The sequence below is a fragment of the Microcaecilia unicolor genome, chromosome 8 (assembly GCF_901765095.1).
Source record: "Microcaecilia unicolor chromosome 8, aMicUni1.1, whole genome shotgun sequence".
In the NCBI taxonomy this organism is placed as follows: domain Eukaryota; kingdom Metazoa; phylum Chordata; class Amphibia; order Gymnophiona; family Siphonopidae; genus Microcaecilia; species Microcaecilia unicolor.
In genome coordinates, this window is record NC_044038.1 from 11,626,303 (window position 1) to 11,647,342 (window position 21,040).

A 21,040-nucleotide genomic window follows, 5' to 3' on the forward strand; every position below is an offset into this window, starting at 1 on the left:
GCAGAATTTCAAACTGTAGCAAGATTCCATGCAGAATTTCAAACTGTAGCAACATTCCATTTAGAACCCCCACAACTAGCAAGATTCTATTCCGAATCCTAAGTACATAAGTATTGCCATACTGGGACAGACCGAAGGTCCATCAAGCCCAGCATCCTGTTTCTAACAGTGGCCTATCCAGGTCACAAATACCTGGCAAGATCCCCAAAAAAGTACAAAACATTTTATGCTGCTTATCCCAGAAATAGTGGATTTTCCCCAAGTCCAATTTAATAATGGTCTGTCTTTTCCTTTTGGAAGCCGTCCAAACCTTTTTTAAACTCTGCTAAGCTAACAGCCTTTACCACATTCTCTGGCAACGAATTCCAGAGTTTAATTATATGTTGAGTGAAGAAAAATATTTTCTCAGATTTGTTTTAAATCTACTACTTTGTAGCTTCATCACATGCCCCCTAGTCCTAGTATTTTCGGAAAGAGTAAAACGATTCACGTCTACCTGTTCCACTCCACTCATTATTTTACCTTTTCTAGTTTCAGGCGCCTCTCTCCTGGCACATTAGGCACTCCATCCTTTTTCTGTAAGGGGCGCAGTTCTTTCCTGCTGAGCAGATCTATTGCTGTGCATCTGGATTATTGCCTCTTAGCTCTGCGCTTTTCTCTACTTTTCTGCAGGGAAGTGGCTCTGTTCTAGGTGTGGAGTTTGACTCTCCCTTCGCTGGTTTTTCCTCAGTTTCTTCCTCACTGCCTTACAGCTGCATTTTGTTCCCTATGGTCTGAGGATTCCAGATCTGTGATGCTAACCTCCCTCTTGGCGGGAGTTCTTTCTCTACGTTGACTGCTGCTCCATATCGGTTGCCTAGGAGGGCGGTCATTGTGGCTCAGAGACCACTTGGGGGCCGAGAGTGTCTCTTGGGGCACGGGGCTTTCTCTTCTTGTAGTTTTAGTCCCTCTGGGCCAGGGGAATGCAGCGCCAGGTCTGCATTTCCACAAGTTGTGCTCTTTTCCTTTTGGCCTCCTGGCAGCACCCTCTTCTGTGGCTGTTCCCCAGGGCTATTACTACTTCTTAACATTTCTAAAGCGCTGCTAGGGTTACGCAGCGCTGTACAATTTAACATAGAAAGACAATCCCTGCTCAAAGAGCTTACAATCTAAAGGACAAGTGAACAGTCAGTCCGATAGGGGCCGTCAAATTGGGGCAGTCTGGATTTCCTGAAAGGTAAGAGTTAGGTGCTGAAAGCAGCACTGAAGAGGTGGGCTTTCAGCAAAGACTTGAATATGGGTAGGGCTCCATCTATGCATTTTGCTTGTTGAGCGCAGCTCCATTGCCGCATGTTGAGCACAGCTCCATCATTCCAGGTTGGCTTTTGGCTCCATCATTGCATGTTGGGGACAGCTCTGTTATGGCATGGTTTTTAAAAATTTTTTTTTTATTACATTTGTACCCCACGCTTTCCCACTCATGGCAGGCTCAATGCGGCAGGCAATGGAGGGTTAAGTGACTTGCCCAGAGTCACAAGGAGCTGCCTGTGCCGGGAATCAAACTCAGTTCCTCAGTTCCCCAGGACCAAAGTCCACCACCCTAACCACTAGGTCACTCCTCCAGGAGTCTGAGGTTTATAGTAACACTAGTAAAAAAGGCCCGTTTCCGAAACCAATGAAACGGGCGCTAGCATGTGGTTTTTTTTGTGTGTGTGTCACAGAGTTATTTTGTGTGAGTGTGTGAGGGTGCGGTGTGTGTGCAGGTTGTTGATGATGGAGGTGGTGCGTCGGTGTGCGGTTGTTTCGTTAGTTTGGCAGCCAGTCTCCAGCGATTCCTAGGCAGGGAAGGAGTACTCCTCCCCCTTCCTTGGTCGCTGTTTGCTGCTGGCTGGGTCGCGGGTAATCCTTCCAGCTGGGCTGCAGCTTGTCCTGTTCGCCCACGTCCCAGATGGTGACGGGCACGTTGTTTTCCAGCTCCTCTGACTCCATGTCAAGCGATCCCAAATATAGTCTGTGCTATAGGCCCTCTGGCACTCTTCAGTACTGGCATTAGGCATTTAAAAAATTCTCCCCCCCTCCCCCGGTCTATTTTTGCACATACCCACAGCAGGAATATTCTTCTCTCGTTCCAGCGGTGGTTCTGTGCTCTCCGTGCTGCACAGATAATGAGCCATTCTGCTGGGGAATGCTCCTCCCTTATTGTCACGTAGTTTCCTCTGATTGGTCCATCTTACGTTGCCTAGTGTTGCCTGGGAACAGTGTTGTGATGGTCCTTTGTGTTTCAGAATGTTGAGGGTGTTTTTTCTGATTGGTCCGTCATGCGAGGGCGGGGCAGAGAGACATGGTCAGTGTCGTGGCTTCACCACCATGAATCCATGAACCCTTCAGTGAGTGACTGAGTGACTTCAGAACGTTGAGGGTGAGTTTTATTATAGTAGATAGTAACATAGTAGATGATGGCAGAAAAAGACCTGCACGGTCCATCCAGTCTGCCCAACAAGATAACTCATATGTGCTAATTTTGTGTATACCCTACTTTGATTTGTACCTGTGTTCTTCAGGGCACAGACCGTATAAGTCTGCCCAGCACTATCCCCGGCTCCCAACCACCAGCTCTGGCACAGACCGTATAAGTCTGCCCTGCACTATCCCCGCCTCCCAACCACCAGCCCCGCCTCCCACCACTGGCTCTGGCTCAGACCGTATAAGTCTGCCCAGCACTATCCCCGCCTCCCGATCTTGACAAAGCTCCTGAGGATCCATTCCTTCTGCACAGGATTCCTTTATGCTTATCCCACGTTTATGATGTTTGTATGGGCATTCCACGAGGATCAGCGCTATTAGCTGTGCTTTTAATTTATATCTATTTCTTCTTTGCATGGTATTACATAAATTGGAAGTGTAGAATTTGTGCAGACATCCAGTTCCCTGTCTATACTGAATTTATGTCAGGATGTGTTAAGCTGGATGTGTTTAGAAAGCATACATGATTGGATGGTTGTAAATAGTCTGGATTTGAATATATCGAAAACTGAAATTGATTGTGAAAAGAACCTTTAAGAGTGGGGGGGGGGGGGGGGGGGGTTATGCTCCAGTTAAATTTTGAAATGTAACTATCCCAATGAAAGATCAGATAATTAGTCTTGGTATTACAGATTTCAATTGAATAAAAACATCACTTAAACAGCTTTACATTTCAGCAGAACACCAAGATCTTCCCTTTAAAAAAAAAAAGGTGTAGTGAAATAAATTCATATGGAAATCATCAAATCTATCAACATACAAATATTTGGCGGAAGATTATTCCAAGCAACAGAAAATACCCTAGACTGGGTAGAGGTTTCCTGAGCTACCTTAACAGGAGGGTAACAGGTGCCTGAGATGAAGAGTAAAAATGAACTAAAGCTGATCTATCTTCTAAAAGTTTAAAATTGTTTTAATTTTGAGATGTTCAATGAGAGCATGAGACATTAATTTCCGAGCGATTCTGTCTTTACCAGTAAGGTTTTCAGACTAGTTTTCTTTGAGCATACATACTAAAACAATTGAGTTTTTACTTGTATTTGCAATAATATCCTGTGAATAGGTCATGCTGTCAACTAATGGCTTGTCTAGTTCATTTCTGCTTACCTTCAGTCTATCAGCTACTGCACCCAGGTCATTAATGATTTGATGCAGCTTGTTCATTGTTGCTTTATTACAAAATTAGATGAGTAATTTTATTTTAGATTACTCTATGGATTATATCACTGCCTTTGAAGGGACACATCTAGCTACTACTACTACTTAACATTTCTAAAGTGCTACTAGGGTTACGCAGCGCTGTACAATTTAACATAGAAGGACAGTCCCTGCTCAAAGAGCTTACAATCTAAAGGACACGTGAACAGTCAGTCTGATAGTTGGGTCTGCAGACTGGAACAGTCAAATTGGGGCAGTCTGGATTTCCTGAAAGGTAAGAGTTAGGTACCGAACGCAGCATTGAAGAGGTGGGCTTTAAGCAAAGACTTGAAGATGGGCAGGGAGGGGGCTTGGCGTAGGGGCTCGGGAAGGTTGTTCCAAGCATAGGGTGAGGCGAGGCAGAATGAGCGGAGCCTGGAGTTGGTGGTGGTGGAGAAGGGTAATGAGAGGAGGGATTTGTCCTGTGAACGGAGGTTTCGGGCGGAAACGTAAGGGAAGATGAGGGTAGAGAGGTAGTGAGGGGCAGCAGACTGAGTGCATTTGTAGGTAAGAAGGAGAAGCTTGAACTGAATGCGGTATCTGATTGGAAGCCAGTGAAGTGACCTGAGGAGAGGGGTGATATGAGTATATCAGTTCTGGCGGAATGTAAGACGTGCAGCAGAGTTCTGAACAGATTGAAGGGGGGATAGATGGCTAAGTGGGAGGCCGGTGAGGAATAAGTTGCAGTAGTCAAGGCGAGAGGTAATGAGAGCGTGGACGAGTGTTCGGGTGGTGTGTTCAGAGAGGAAAGGGCGAATTTTGCTGATGTTAAAGAGGAAGAAGCGACAGGTCTTGGCTATCTGCTGGATATGTGCAGAGAAGGAGAGGGAGGAAAGATGACTCCGAGGTTGCGGGCAGATGAGACGGGGAGGATGAGGGTGTTATCAACTGAGATAGAAAGTGGAGGGAGAGGAGAAGTGGGTTTTGGTGGAAAGACGATGAGCTCGGTCTTGGACATGTTCAGTTTCAGGTGGCGGTTGGACATCCAGGCAGCAATGTCGGATAAGCAGGCCGATACCTTTGCCTGGGTCTCCTGGGTCTTGTTAGCTTTGTTTTTCTCTTTTTTTTTTTTTTTTTACATCAACTTGCTACTTGGCTTGTGACTGAAAGGTCCCCTGATGTGGTTGTTCAACACTAAAGAGTATTAAAACAAAACAAAAAAACAACAACAACAAAAAAACATTAAATGATGCAGATGTCTTTTTAACCTTTACATTTTAAGCATCATGTGACTCCTTAGACACTGCTTGTGTTTAAAGAGATTTCATGAACAGCGAAAGCTGTCTCTCACTATTTTTGGATGGTGATGTCCTTTGTTAGAAAATACAATTGTGAATGGCATGTTTTATTTTGTAATGAAACTGCTGTGTACACATTTTTCCTCACAAGAATCTCTGTGCTTTCTGAATGCGTAGAACACTCTCTCTTTCAGATATTTTACATTTAAAATAATGCTGAGGTTGTGACAGAGCAGTAATATGTGGCCTGATGGTTTTGGGGGGTTTTCTGTGAAGAGTCCTCCTTTTCATGCTGGGCAGTTGATGTGTTCAAATACTTAAGCTGTAAATTTTTGCTTTAACCTTTTAATTAGCATCGCTAATGTGGATAATTTTATTATTTTTTTTAATGTTTCACTAAGGTCTGCTTATATACCTACTAGCCTTTGAGCCCGTAAAAATGGGGCTATTATAGGAAGGGGGGGGGGGGGGGTTGAAAGGCCCGCCCCCGCCGCCGAGTTCGCCGCTGCCCCTCCCCCTCCGAATTCGCCCCCCCCCCCCCCCCCGAGCCGTCACCACCCACCTTCCACCCGGCCGGGCCCTCGCTCCGCTATTGAAACAGCGAGGGTCCGGGAACGCAGCACTGAGCTCTGCTGGGCTGCCAACGTTGGCCTTCCTTCTTCTTCTTCTGCCTGTCCCGCCCTCGTGTGACGTAACGTCGTCGAGGGCGGGACAGAGGCAGAGAATAAGAAGGAAGGGCGATGTCGGCAGCTCAGCAGAGCTCAGTGCTGCCTTCCCGGACCCTCGCTGTTTCAATAGTGGAGCGAGGGCCCGACCGGGTAGAAGGTGGGTGGCGGCGGCGACTCGGGTGGGGGAAGCGTTAGACGGCGGTGTCCCTCCCTCAGAAATGCGCAGTACAGACCCTCTCTGTTCCGCCTCTCGTCATCACGTATTGACGCGGGGGCGGGGCAGAGGTCTCTACTGCGCATTTGCGAGTGAGTACGACACTCGCCTTTTATATATATATTGATATTTGAGGTAAAGATGACTGGTGGAATAAAGTGTTTTGAATTTGCAGTTTTGATTGGGAGACTACATTGTAAGTAGTTAAGCAGATAGAAGCCCCGATTGAGCGATCTTAGTATGTAAGCTCTGTTGAAACGGGGGAAACATTTTAAATATGTGGCTGCTTTGGAAATTAGATCAAAACGTTATTTGAAGGTTCAGAGGCATACAGTTATTTATTTATTATTAGGATTTATTTACTGCCGTTTTGAAGGAATACACTCAAGGCGGTGTACAGTAAGAATAGATCAAACATGAGCAGGAGGCAATTAGAGCAGTAAAAATATTCGAACAACAATACAAAGTATGGCATGGTATATACTACTTGCAATGACAACACAATACGTACTAGAACATTATAATTGGTAGTGAGGGGTAAGTTAAAGTTGTAACATATAGATGAGTAAGAGAGTAGGAAGAATTAGAAAGTAAGGCGATTGATTTGAAGAAAGTTGCACGTGAGGTCAGAGAGATGGTTAAATATTATCTCAGCTAGGGCAGGAGTGGATAAACATGTCCTGCTGCAGTATGTGAAGCCTGAGTCAATCCTTGTGTGAGTGAGAAAGATATAGTTTTTTAATGGTACTTCTTAAATTAAACCTAAATTATCACACCATTTAAAAAGCTGAAGGAGCTTAGTCTGCTTTTCAGTGTTTTCTTTCTATGTTCAAATGATACCTATGCAATATTTTTTTTTAATTATCAAGCTTACAAGAGAGCTATGCCCCCCCCCCCCCCAGGTTATGGCATGTTCTAGTGGAAGAGAAGCAAAGTGATCAGAATCAATAAACTCCGAGAGTACTTCCTCAATAATGGAGGAAGCATCTTTCCTTTGATATGTGCATGTCTAGCAACGAGACCTAGGAGGCGATGGACAAGGTAGGTTTATAGGTCACCAAAGAGTGGTCAGTCCAGGGAAAAAGATACCAAACTTAGGGGTCCTTTTACTGAGGTGTGCTAATGGTTAGCATGTGCTAAATTCTAAGAAGCCCAAAGGTATAAAATGGGCATCTTAGCATGTAGTTCATGCTAAGTAAACTGGTTAGTGCATCTTAGTAAAAGGACCCTTTAGTAAGAGGGTCCCTAAATTAAGAAACTTAAAAATTAGAAGCTAAATATTTTGACATAATTTAATAATCATTTTAGAATTATAATTCAGATTTTTGTTTTTCAGTGTTATGTGCCAAGAACCTTGCAAAAAAAGATTTCTTTAGTAAGTATATGCTAAATTTTTTCAACATATCTGTTCACTTTTATATGATAAACAAGTATTTCAGCTCTGAGGCCAATGAAAAAGGAGATGGAATTAACCATTGATGTGGTAATGGCTGTAATGTAAAGAAAAAGATGATGTGGATAATTGTGAGAAATTAATGCTTTAATGTTTCACATTTGTTATGCACAGCAGAACTTGTTAGATGGAATGTCCCTCCTTAAAGTAATGCTGCTTGGGATACTTCAGTTTTTCCTGAGAATCACTGTGTCATTAACAATCAGGATTCTACAGATACACATCAAATAATTATTAATTTTGTATCTGGTACTGTGCTATATAATATCAAAATATAGGAAAGAAAGGATGTTTGCTAAAGAATTCTCTTTTTAAAAATGTATTTATTAAAATTTGTGTGTACAGTCACAAGCAAAAAAAAACTTGCTACAGAAAAGAAGCTTAAATCCATAAGGAAATTATCAACAAAAGAACAATATGCTTCCAAAGCTTCTCTAACCCACAACTAAAAATACCCTTTTAACATAATTCTGTGTTTGGTGGTATAAATGGTCAGACAAATTGTTTCAACATTTTTATTGATGGATCATCCTTATTTACACAACCAAATAACTCCAAACACAGTGTTGCACGGTTACACCAAACAGTGGTACAAATGGAATATCAAGTGCCATCAACAGGGTTTTCAAATTTTCTCCCCTCTCCCTTCCCCCCCCTCCCCCAATCTCTATTCCCCCCCCCCCCCCCCCTCTTACATTCCTAGTGTGAATTAAACACATTAGTATTCTGGATCAGGACTCAGGAATTCCAAACCATCAAACCGTTCTACTGGCTCATTTTGGTCCTAGCCCGCTCCTATGTATCGCTTTTACTGACTCATCGGGCGGTCTCTATTCCATGAAGGAGCCCGTACTCTTGTGGCCCCCTCTCTGAGAGTCAAACATTCCACTAACATTTACATTTCTGTCCACCCAGTCCGGTACATCAGCACCTCATCACTTTAGACGATATTGATAATTGTGAGTCCGGTCAGACAAATTATGTAAAAAAATAAAAATATAAGTAAAGTTTTTTTTGTTTTTTTTTGTGTGAATGTAAGGGAAGAAAGCAAACAAGGCTGTGAGGTGTGTTGAAGTAATGCAAAAACTATGTTGCAATAGGCTCTCTTCTAAATGGTATTTTTTTTCTTTTTTTTTTTTTGTCCAGGACTACCTGATCCGTTTGCAAAAATAGTAGTGGATGGGTCTGGTCAGTGCCATTCAACTGACACCGTGAAGAATACATTGGACCCAAAGTGGAATCAGCATTATGACCTGTAAGTTCTTTGTTATATTATTTAGAACATTTGTTAATTAGTGTGCTTTTTGATATCTAAATTTAAGTTATAATTTGATGCATTTGCTTATATCATGATTTCTGAATGTCATGCAATGCTTGCATGCACATGAAAGGGAGTGTTCTGATTTTGACTGTACTTTTTAATGCCTCAAATGAAAAGATTTTACATGTGGCATTAGTTCCAATTAAGGGTCTCCAAACAGTGGTTTCAGAAAGGGTCCCCAGAGTGTGCAGAGGTGCCTCGGATGATCCAGGAGCAACTGCAGATTGCGCTGCAGTTGTTGGGCAGACAGCATGCCACTGGATTATAATATAATATATTGTGTCAATCTGTAAGACTTGTTGAAAACAATGTGGTCTTGGAATCCCTGGGAATTGTGTTTTTATTCTAGTCTGTGAGATATTTCTGTCCACTTGGCAAGCATGTAAAATGTTTAAATTCGGGCATCGAGTTTTTATGAGTACGTATAACGTCTCAGAATGATTTATGCATCAACATACAAATTGCATACTGCTGGAAAGCTAGGAATTCAGGGGCAAAGTTCCCAGAATATCACTTTTCAGAATTATGAATGCAGGTATTTTTTGCCAGGGACTTAATACATAAGAAAAATATATCCAATCTGTGAAGTCTGAAAACTTTTTTTTTTAAAAGATGTTTTATTTATTAATTTTTCATTCATATCTACAGACATAAATGTTTGGCAATCTCAGAAATAAAAAAAACCCAAAGGTAATATAAACTTATATCCAATACTGACGTAGTTTGAAAACTCCTTAAATTTGTCCACAATAGGTTTTGAATCAAGATACTAGGTAATTGTTTTACAAGGAAATATAAATCATTTCTAACAGTAGGGACAGAGCAGATATTTGCAGCCAACATAACAGCATTCCTAACTAGGGAGGTAAATCTTCAGGAGGTCTAATCATTTCCTTCAATTCAATAAATTCTAGAAGTTTCTTGGGAGTAAAGAATACATAATTAACCAATTCAAAAGAGATATAGCATTTACAAGGAAATTGTAACGAAAAGGTAGCACCTAGTTTAAGAATTCTTGATTTATACATCAAAAATTCTTTTCTCCTCTTTTGTGTACTTTTTGCCATGACAGGAAAAACCTGAATCTTTTGTCCCAAGAAAATATCATTTATATGGCGAAAATATAATCGTAGGATATTATTTCTGACCAGCTCAAGAGCAAAAGTCACAATTAAGGTCGTTCTTTCTGCAATTTCCAAAGAATTCTCAAGAAATTCAGTCAAATTCAAATTTGGAGCAGCCTGGGATTGTTCTTTAAGGGGTCTCACAACACCAGAGATATATTGGGCCCGTGTTATGGGGGGATAACCCTCCATTGGGATCTCTAATATATCACCAAAATAGAAGTCTGAAAACTTTAACTGTTTTGAAATGTTACTCAAGCATATGAACTTGACCTGATCTTTGTGTATCATAATTTGTAAAACATCTAAGCATTCTCATATAGGTAAAGAACCAAATAATTAATGGAACACAAACATTTATATTGTGCTGTTTTGATATTCATGGTATTATTAATTCAGGCAATAAGGTTCTGTAAATCTTAGGCCGTAACTGTAATGTGGGATACAAGTGTAATAAATAAATAAGCACAATGGATACTGTGCTTTATCAGACACTAGGAAAAAAGGCCCGTTTCTCAGCGCAATGAAACGGGCACTAGCAAGGTTCTATAATGGTAGGGGCCCCCTCCCTCTGTCCCTCCGAGCTGCTTGCCTGCCTCCGTGTGACCGTCGGACGTTGTTCGTGGTGTGCTCTGTGTGAGGAGGGGTTTTTTTTTTTTTTTTGATGCGCCTCCGTGCCTGTGCCGTTTCCGTTTCGGCCCTCGAGTGTCATTGCTCCGCCCTCGACGTCATCACGTTTTGACGCGAGGGCGGTGTAGACACTCTGAGGCACACCGGATATCTCATGCGCCTCAATTTCCGTGGAGGCTTCATTAGAACGTTGGGGTTGCCTTTATATAGAGAGATTTTATTTGAAACCACTATAGCATATTAACATGGCTGTATTCAGTTTGATCATTTTGGCCCAAATGTGCCATCCTCCTTTTCATCTTCTAGCTTGGTTGGAACTTGCCTCTCTTGGGCCATGGCCTTTATTCACAACTACCAGAAGGGTGGTTCTAGTTTAGAACCTACCTCTTAGCCCATCCATTGAAGTGACAATTCTTGGCTAAGAGTCACTGACCATGGATTCTTCAAGATTACTACTACTACTATTAAACATTTCTATAGCGCTACTAGACTTACGCAGCGCTGTACAAAGTAACATGAAAAAGACAGTCCCTGCTCAACAGAGCTTACAATCTAAATTGGACAGACGAACAGACAGCTAGGGGTGGGGAAATTGCAAGTGGTAAGGGTGATAAGTGAGGGTGTTGAGTATGAGAGTCATGGTTAGGAGTCGAAAGCAGTAGCAAAGAGGTGGGCTTTAAGCCTAGACTTGAAGACAGCCAGAGACTCAGCCTGACGTACTGGCTCAGGGAGTCTATTCCAGGCATAGGGAGCAGCGAGATAGAAGGAACGGAGCCGGGAGTTAGCAGTGGGGGAGAAGGGGGACGACAGGAGACATTTACCCAGCGAACGGAGTTCACGGGGAGGAGTGTAGGGAGAGATGAGAGCGGAAAGGTACTGAGGAGCTGCGGAGTGGATGCTCTTGTAGGTCAAAAGCAGAAGTTTGAACCGTATGCGGAAGCGGATAGGGAGCCAGTGAAGCGAATTGAGGAGAGGAGATGTCAGTAGGATGTGCAAGCTAGGTTTGGATGGGGGGGGGGCTATTAATGCTGAGCAATAACCATTACTTCCTCTGCCAGGGCCTTTGCTAGTTTCCTCTTCATCAACCCCAACCCCTGCCAGCCTGGACATTCAACCCTGGTTTTCCACCTGGCAGTGCACAGTTTGGCTGCTGAGACACTGGATTGGATGACACATTGAGGCATATTTTCAAAGCACTTAGCCTCCCAAAGTTCCATACGTTTCTATGGAACTTTGGGAGGCTAAGTGCTTTGAAAATAAGCCCCATTGTGATTTTAAATGTAACTTCTTTATCGTCCTTGCCACTCCAGTCTGAACAAGTGGTAGGAAGGGGCCACGACCCACTTGCCCAGACTGGTGTGGCAGAACTCAAGGAAAGGAAATTAACAGGTAAGACTAAATCTCACCTTTTATTGTCCTTGCCAAGCTCATCTGAGCAAGTAGGTTGTGTCCTCTTTCAGTTGCCCAGACTGGTGTGGCAAGACTCAAGAAAAGGAAATTTAACAGGTATGATTAAATTTTACCTTAATAGTTGGAAATGTTTTTGTGTGTTTTTTAAATGGGTTAAAATGGCTTGAATAAAGCAGAGCAAGAGAAACTATATACCACAAAAAAAAAATTACATTTTTCCCCCTTTTTTATGTGCAATCTTTAGGTATGTTGGCAAAACAGATTCTATCACCATTAGTGTATGGAACCACAAGAAGATACACAAAAAACAGGGGGCTGGCTTCCTGGGTTGTGTGCGACTCCTCTCCAATGCTGTCAGTAGGCTGAAAGACACTGGATGTAAGAAGAGTTTGCCCTTTATGTGCAGCTGTGGTGAAATATATGAAATTGTCAGTACAAGTTTGCCTCTTCTGTTTTTCCATTTTACACATTTCTTTACTTTGCAGTAGGTAAAAGTACTTTTTGACTTAACTCCTTTGGATTATGTAAATCAGTATTTAGCAGAAGAGCTATAAAATTACAAACGCTGAGCACCACCACCTACTGTCTTTACAATTTTTTTTTTGTTTGTTACATTTGTACCCCGCGCTTTCCCACTCATGGCAGGCTCATTGAGGCTTACATGGGGCAATGGAGGGTTAAGTGACTTGCCCAGAGTCACAAGGAGCTGCCTGTGCCTGAAGTGGGAATTGAACTCAGTTCCTCAGTTCCCCAGGACCAAAGTCCACCACCCTAACCACTAGGCCTCTCCTCCACTGTTGCTACTATTTGAGATTCTACATGGAATGTTGCTATTCCACTAGCAACATTCCATGTAGAAGTCGGCCCTTGCAGACCACCAATGTGGCCGCGCAGGCTTCTACATGGAATGTTTCTAGTGGAATAGCAACATTCCATGTAGAATCTCCAATAGTAGCAACATTCCATGTAGAATCTCCAATAGTATCTATTTTATTTTTGTTACATTTGTACCCTGCGCTTTCCCACTCATTGCAGGCTCAATGCGGCTTACATGGGGCAATGGAGGGTTAAGTGACTTGCCCAGAGTCACAAGGAGCTGCCTGTGCCTGAAGTGGGAATCGAACTCAGTTCCCAAAGTCCACCACCCTAGCCACTAGGCCACTCCTCCACTGTTGCTACTATTTGAGATTCTACATGGAATGTTGCTATTCCACCAGCAACATTCCATGTAGAAGTCGGCCCTTGCAGATCACCAATGTGGCCGCGCAGGCTTCTGCTTCTGTGAGTCTGACGTCCTGCACGCAGACTCACAGAAACAGAAGCCTGCGCAGCCTTCTACATGGAATGTTGCTAGTGGAATAGCAACATTCCATGTAGAATGTCCAACACTAGCAACGTTCCATGTAGAATGTCCAACACTAGCAACATTCCATGTAGAATGTCCAACAGTATCTATTTTATTTTTGTTACATTTGTACCCTGCGCTTTCCCACTCATGGCAGGCGCAATGCGGCTTACATGGGGCAATGGAGGGTTAAGTGACTTGCCCAGAGTCACAAGGAGCTGCCTGTGCCTGAAGTGGGAATCGAACTCAGTTCCCCAGGACCAAAGTCCACCACCCTAACCACTAGGCCACTCCTCCACTGTTGCTACTATTTGAGATTCTACATGGAATGTTGCTATTCCACTAGCAACATTCCATGTAGAAGTCGGCTCTTGCAGATCACCAATGTGGCCGCGCAGGCTTCTGCTTCTGTGAGACTGACGTCCTGCACGCAGACTCACAGAAACAGAAGCCTGCGCAGCCTTCTACATGGAATGTTGCTAGTGGAATAGCAACATTCCATGTAGAATGTCCAACACTAGCAACGTTCCATGTAGAATGTCCAACACTAGCAACATTCCATGTAGAATGTCCAACAGTATCTATTTTATTTTTGTTACATTTGTACCCTGCGCTTTCCCACTCATGGCAGGCGCAATGCGGCTTACATGGGGCAATGGAGGGTTAAGTGACTTGCCCAGAGTCACAAGGAGCTGCCTGTGCCTGAAGTGGGAATCGAATTCAGTTCCTCAGTTCCTCAGTTCCCCAGGACCAAAGTCCACCACCCTAACCACTAGGCCACTCCTCTTTTTAGGATTCTTGATCTTGTATGAGCCTTTTATACAGAGGATTTTTAAAAGTATTTTTGTATATATTTTGGAGCTTTTGTCAAATAGTGCAGTTGCCACATTAAGAGGTAAATGGATGTCTAGAAATGAGATTAGTGAGCAATTTATAGGACTTTTGTAATAGATTAGGTTTTCAGTGATGCTCCCTGCATCAAATGGCCCTTTATTCTCTTTGTCCTGCTGAAGTGAGCCTAATAAAAAGGCCTTGACTTGCAACTTACTGATGATTATTTCTAGAGTATCTTTGTATAATCATTGAATTCTGGTATATTTTTGGCGCACTCATATTTTTATTCTAACCTATTACCCACCCTCCCTTCAAAAGGAGAAAGGATCTTTAAAATGAGGGGGAGATATGATAGAGGTCTGTAAAATATTGAGTGGAAAGGAATGGGTGGCTGTGAATTGGAAGAGTGGCCTGATGGCTAGGGCAGCGGCCTAATGGCTAGTGTAATGTGTTTCAGACTTGGGGAACTGAGTTTTGATTCGCACTGCAGCCTAATGGTTGGGGTAGTGGGTTGAGATCCTGAGGAACTAGATTTGATTTCCATTGCAGCTCCTTGTGAATTCTGGGCAAGTCACTTAACCCTCCATTGCCCCAGGTGCTAATAACCTTAGATTGTAAGCCCTTTAGGGACTGAAACGTGCCTGCAAAAATTAGTATATGTAAACTGCTTTGTATCTACATAAAGGTGCAGAATAAACATAAGGACTAAGAGGCTTCAATGAAGCTACTTAAATTTAAAACAAATCAGAGAGTGGAGGAGTGGCCTAGTGGTTAGGGTGGTGGACTTTGGTCCTGGGGAACTGAGGAACAGAGTTCGATTCCCACTTCAGGCACAGGCAGCTCCTTGTGACTCTGGGCAAGTCACTTAACCCTCCATTGCCCCATGTAAGCCGCATTGAGCCTGCCATGAGTGGGAAAGCGCGGGGTACAAATGTAACAAAAAAAAATATTTATTCATTCAACGTGTAATTAATCTCTGGAATTCATTGCCAGAAAACGTGTTAAATGCAGTTTCTTAATGTCACTTACACTACTGAACCAGTGGGTGTTACACCTTCTACCAGCAGATGGAGGTAGAGAAAACTGAACCACCAGTGACATCACTGGTTATAATCTGTAGTGCTCTCTGGAACAGTCCAGTATTTTTCTCTACCTTCCAGCAGGTGGTAGGTTGTGCTGTGTCTATGGCCTGGCTTCCTGCTCTGCTGACTGCAGCCGCACAGTACGGTTGAGCCTAATGGCTGCTCTCAGATCACAGTCTCGGGACTGTACCTGATTGAGCTCGGAGCTTGGCTCTGCACTCCTCAGAGCCACTGGATGAGGCTTTGGTTTGGTCCTGAGGGATCTCCAGCCCGCTTGCCCATTCACTCTGTTTATCCCCCACAGGCTCCCTCTGCTGCTCCCAGGTGCCTAAATTCTCAAATTTCCCTGGGCAGTCTTTTTTTTCCCCTGTTTTAGGGAATAAGGCTTTTTGCTGCTGCTGTCACTTTAAAGGGGTGGGGTTCCTGCAGCAGGGCCTGGAGCAAGGGGCTCACCTTGAGCTCTCTGAGGATCCAGGTGGGGTCACGTTCAGTTTTCAGGGGAAGGTGAAGGGCACTTCTCTTGCTCTGCACAGGAAGGTGGCCCAGTTCTTGAAGTGGTACGCTTGCGTCCTCTGCTTTGTCCTTCGTAGGACCTCGTTTTGGTTCTCCAGGCTTTGTCAAGGGCTCTGTTTGAGCCCTTGCACTCTGCTTTCATTAAGGACCTCAGTCTTAAGCAGTGCTCCGTCTAAGGACTAAGTTGATGTGAGCAAAACGTTTTGCTTTAGATTACTCTGTGAACGCTACTCTATTACGCAATATATTAATCTATATGTAATGAGTAATGACTCACAAGCTGAACTTTCATATAATACAGAATATGTTTGAAAATGTATTTATTGAAATAGAATGTTTATTTAAACTATTCAGGAAAAACAAGAGTTGCTTGTGATCTTAGGCTGGTTAATTAACCCGCCATTACCTCATGTACAGATGTTTGCGAGTCCTCCGGCTCCAGGGTCAGGGAACTGCTTATTGTACCTTTCAGGCTGTCTCAGGTGGTATATAGCAGAAATTAAATAAATTGTTTTGAGATCAAGGTCTACTAAGTCAAAGCTATGCTTATGCCACAAGGGAAGAATCGCAGCCCACGGATTCAGTGTGTTTCCTTTGCCTTACAGCAGAGTAATATAACTGCAGTTCTACCAACTCAGAATCCATTATAAACACTAAAATTTCAGACCAAATCTAATTAGTCTGAATTTAAAACAAAGCATATTTTTTTTCTTTTCATGATCTGACGGTCGATACGATAGCACACTTAATTTTTTTACAAAAGCATTAAGCTCATGGAACCTGATAAACAGTGTAAAAGCAAAACAGATACATTCTGAATCATAGTTTGATTTGTACAGATCAAAATTATACAAAATAACCACTATCACTCTATATCAGGGGTTCTCAGGACACACCCAGTTAGTCAGATTTTCAGGATATCCCCAATGAATATGCATGAGAGGTTTGAGTACAACAGGGTATGAAAATTTATCTGCTGCACATTCATTACTGTTATCCTGAAAACCTAACTGGCTGGGTGTCCTCTAAGACTAGGTTGAGAACCGCTGCTCTGTATCATTGTGGATAAAAAGACCAGTACATCACCACAAGCATCGTAGGGATTTCTTTCCATTAACAGCCAAAATAATATCTACTACAGCAACTCCTCAAAGATACTAAAAGTGTGTATCAACAAAATGTTGATTTGCACAGAATACACAGATCACAAACATATTTATTAGAACAATAATAAAAATACCTGGTGGACTAATGGGCCCCTCAACGTCAGCACATAAAAATGCCTAGTGAGCTAGTGGGGGCCAGGAACTTTTGTGTTTTATTGTTGGTGGACAAGTGGGATGTTGGAATCTTGAGTCAGGTCGGGGAGAGGAAGGGAGGGAGGTTGCTTGACTACCAGGAATGGGGCTGGTGCAGAAAGCTGGGCCAGGGTGTCCTTGTGTATGGTTCCATCATAAGTACATAAGTAGTGCCATACTGGGAAAGACCAAAGGTCCATCTAGCCCAGCATCCTGTCACCGACAGTGGCCAATCCAGGTCAAGGGCACCTGGCACGCTCCCCAAACGTAAAAACATTCCAGACAAGTTATACCTAAAAATGCGGAATTTTTCCAAGTCCATTTAATAGCGGTCTATGGACTTGTCCTTTAGGAATCTATCTAACCCCTTTTTAAACTCCGTCAAGCTAACCGCTGAAAGTGGCGTCTCCATTCCATATGCATCAGGAGGTGTGTTTGCCCTCCGGGGGGAGGGAGGGAGGGGTTCTTCTCCTGCAGACCGGAGGTTGCACTAACTGGATTTGCAGAGGGCACTTCTTCAGTACCTGAAGGAAACAAATTAATTTTGTCTCTCTGATCATCTCTGTGCTCTTTCATGGCCTTCAGAAGGATCAAGCAGCCTCTAAGGCATCCATTACAAGGTGGATTAAAACAGCTATTGAGTCTGACTATGTTGGTATGGGTTGTCCGGTGCCTCAAGGACTGAAGTCCCTCTCGACCAGGGCTCAGACAGCTGCCTGGGCAGAGACTCAGGCTGTTTCAGCTGAGGAGATTTGCAGAGTGGCAACGTGGTCTTCGCTCCGTTCCTTTGCTAAGTACTACTGGTTAGATGTTCTGACCAGATTTCGTTCATACTTTGGTAGAGCAGTCATTCGGGGTGGGGGGGGGGGGCCTTGACTTCCCTAGTTCTTTAGGTCTGCTTCTGTACATCCCACTGGTTCAGAACAGTGATAGGTAGCATAAAATCTGTTTTAATCTTTTGGGATCTTGCTAGGCACTTATGATTTAGATTAGCCACTGTTGGTGACAGGATACTGGGCTTGATGGACTTCTGTCTATCCCAGTATGGCAGTGCTTATGTTCTTATGATCCTTGTTTTTGCAGCTATGGTTTATTTGCTGACCTGCTTGTGTGTCTTAGAGAGGAATGATGAGAGACAGTGAAAGTCTCTCTGCTTCCTGATAGGCTCAGTGGTAGACAGCCAAAAATTGTTTTGGTGCTCACTTAATTTTAAGTTCAGTAGAACATAACTGTCTTATTTGAGGCGATGGTGTAGTTAAACAATGAGATGTTGTACTACATACATGGAGTGCCATTCAAATTTACTACGTTAAAGTGTCACACGTGGGGATTAGATTTTCCTTTTCATCCTGCTAGACCAATCCTGTTGAACAGGTTGTATTCCCCACTACCAACAGTTGGAGGTAGAGAAACTGAGCTCCTCCTGTGACATTGTCAGTATAAGGGCTGGTACAGTCTGGAAATCTTTCTGTATCTCCAGCGGTGTTTATCCGTCACATTGAGCTGCTTTGGCATTGTCATACTGAAGATTTTTAGACTGCATCAAACTTAAGATGATGTTGCAGGAAGAGTTCAGTTTCTGTGCCTCCATCTACTTGGGGGGGGGGGGGGAGACACAACCTCTAGGAGGATTCAAGGAAAAAAAATTAATAGGTATAAAGTTTTCACCATAAACTTAACAATATAACTTGTCCCTCCTTAAATCCTAGGGGGAGACATGATGCCATTTTTTCCCATCTGGTTTTCTGCTTACATTTTGTCTAGTTCTGGGGTTACAAGCATGTTTACTAGTACGGACAATTCAGTTCAGATTATCATGTTTAATTTTTAATGTGATCATTATTTTCAGACCAGCGTTTGGATCTATGCAAATTAAACCCCACAGATAGTGATGCTGTGCGAGGCCAAATAGTAGGTAAGGACTTTTTTTTTTTTTGGTCAACATATGAAATGATTGGGTTCACAAAGTTAAATTTAATGTGCTTTGAACATCACACTCCTTATGTTAAGAAAATATGATCTCTTATGGACTGGCTATAGATTGAGATTTATACTAATTTTACCTAATATTTCAGGATGATGTATGCAAAGAACATAAATACCCAAGTGCTGGGAACCTGGTAGACTGGCATGTCCACATACCACTCATTGCTGCTACTTTGCTGTTACAGCAGCTCAGTCTCATTCTCTGTCTTGTCACTGGCAGAGCATTTGTCTTTAACCAGTTGCCGAGAAAGTGCTGCGTAATTCTGCTTACTTTATTTTTTGTCTATTAGATTGTAAGCTCTTTGAGCAGGGACTGTCTTTTTTTCTATGTTTGTGCAGCGCTGCGTACGCCTTGTAGCGCTATAGAAATGCTAAATAGTAGTAGTAGTAGTAGTAATTCTGTAACAGTAGCAATGGAGCCACAAATGGTCATTGGTATGACCGTGCTTGCTCACAGCATCCATCCAGTGTGAAGGCAATTGAAGCCATATTTACCAAGGTTGATTTATTCCAGGCAAAAGGAAGAGACTGAAAGCATAAAAGTTAGCATTGGAGGCAGTGGGCCCTCTGCTGTATTAACTCATCTAACAATTCAAAAGTTTTTCAGTCTCTTGTCTTTCAGTGTGCGATAATACTTCTATTTCTAAGAAATACAAGTAGAAAAGGAAAGGCACAGAAAAGAAATGTTTTGATTAGTGAGGGAAAATACTGTGTGAAAATATTTTGCACTCCCCACTTTACCCCCACCCTCAAGAGAGAAACAGTTCATGTTTTGGAAGACTGAAAGAACTGAAGGGATATGTCAGTGAAGGTGACTTTTAGGACAAAGTTACCATGTCAAAATACAAATTCTGCTACCTACTGTAGTGTGTTCCAGCCAATGCATCTTCTGACCTGATCAGATGTGGCATGGAAGTGTCGCCGCTGTCTGATGCTCCAGTTTAGACCAGGACATGCTCTCGGTATCTCTCAGGACCTCCTTTCTGAGCACAGGCGTAGTCGCACATGCTGCTTCTCCTCGCTGTATGAGCTCTAGAGTGTATGAAGTAATAGCCAGTGTGCAAACACAGATAGCCAGGCTCTGCTTTGTGCAGCTCACGCGTTGCGTACTTCTTTTCTTCCTTTTGAATTCTTTAGCGTGTAGTGGTATTTTTCAGTGCCTTGCTAACTCTCTTCTTTTGTCTGAGTCTTTTCCTTGTTCTCACTGCTTGCTCTGTAGAGGTTGGTGCACCACATGTTGTAGCAACGGAAGTGTTCTAGGCTTGAAGAGGTTGGAAAACGCTGATCTGCTGTACATGTTCCTCCTCCTCTGTTACACATGGGCAGGGTGCTCTACTTAAAGGGGAGAGTAGAATTTGCTTTGGTGGCACAATCAGATTTAATACATCTTTAACATGAATGTTACTTATTTGTAGTGATGTATAAACCATTTGTTTAATTGAAGATTTCCCTTTTCTTTTTTTAGTCAGTTTACAGACACGGGACAGAATAGGAACAGGAGGTTCTGTTGTCGATTGCAGGGGACTGTTAGAAAATGAAGGGTATGTTTTCTATGGTATTCATGGACTGAGATGCTCTATGCTCTATCCCTATAAAGGAAGAATCAATTTCTTGTTGTTTAATTTGCTCATAAATGACCATTAATGCACATATAATGCTCGTTAATTTAGAAAATACAGGGTAAAAAGGTTGTCTTCAAAAACAGTAGCTTTGGCTGACTACGAAAAGTTCCTTCTAGTCCTCCCTTTCTTCTTGATCTCTTCCCTTTTTATCTAGGTTTCTCAAAGCAGATTACATCCTGCAAATTTAAAATAAAACCAGGCTCTAATACAGCAAAGACCTTGTGGTTGTACGCAAATCTAGTACAGAATAACATTATACCAAATCCATAAATTATTTTTTTTATTTTATTAGGATTTATTTACCGCCTTTTTGAAGGAGTTCTCTCAAGGCGGTGTACAGTAAGAATAGATCAAGCATGAGCAATAAAACAATTACAGCAGTAAAAATATTCAAAAACAATACAAAGTATGGCACGGTATACTATTTACAATGTCAACACAATACGTAATAGAACATTATAATTGATAGTGAAGGGTAAAGCAAAGATGCAAGATATAGGTAAGAAAGTAGGAAGAGTTAGAAAGTAAGGTTGCACATGAGGTCAGAGAAGTGGTTAAATATTATCTCAGCTAGGGTAGCAGTGGATAACCCAAAAGAATGAA

At 42.6% G+C, this 21,040-nt stretch overlaps 1 protein-coding gene across 3 annotated transcripts in view; it reads left to right on the plus strand.

Moving 5' to 3' along the window:
- SMURF1 (SMAD specific E3 ubiquitin protein ligase 1) overlaps positions 1-21,040 on the plus strand; it is a 128,434-nt gene that overhangs the window by 42,902 nt on the left and 64,492 nt on the right. For 2 of the 3 annotated variants that reach the window (XM_030211012.1, XM_030211013.1), the window contains exons 2-6: positions 7,156-7,194; positions 8,419-8,527; positions 12,002-12,135; positions 18,679-18,744; positions 20,281-20,356. In XM_030211012.1, coding sequence (XP_030066872.1) covers positions 7,156-7,194; positions 8,419-8,527; positions 12,002-12,135; positions 18,679-18,744; positions 20,281-20,356 — 424 coding nt within the window. Of the gene's footprint in view, positions 1-7,155; positions 7,195-8,418; positions 8,528-12,001; positions 12,136-18,678; positions 18,745-20,280; positions 20,357-21,040 lie in introns of those variants that run through there. The other variant, XM_030211014.1, reaches the window with a different exon arrangement.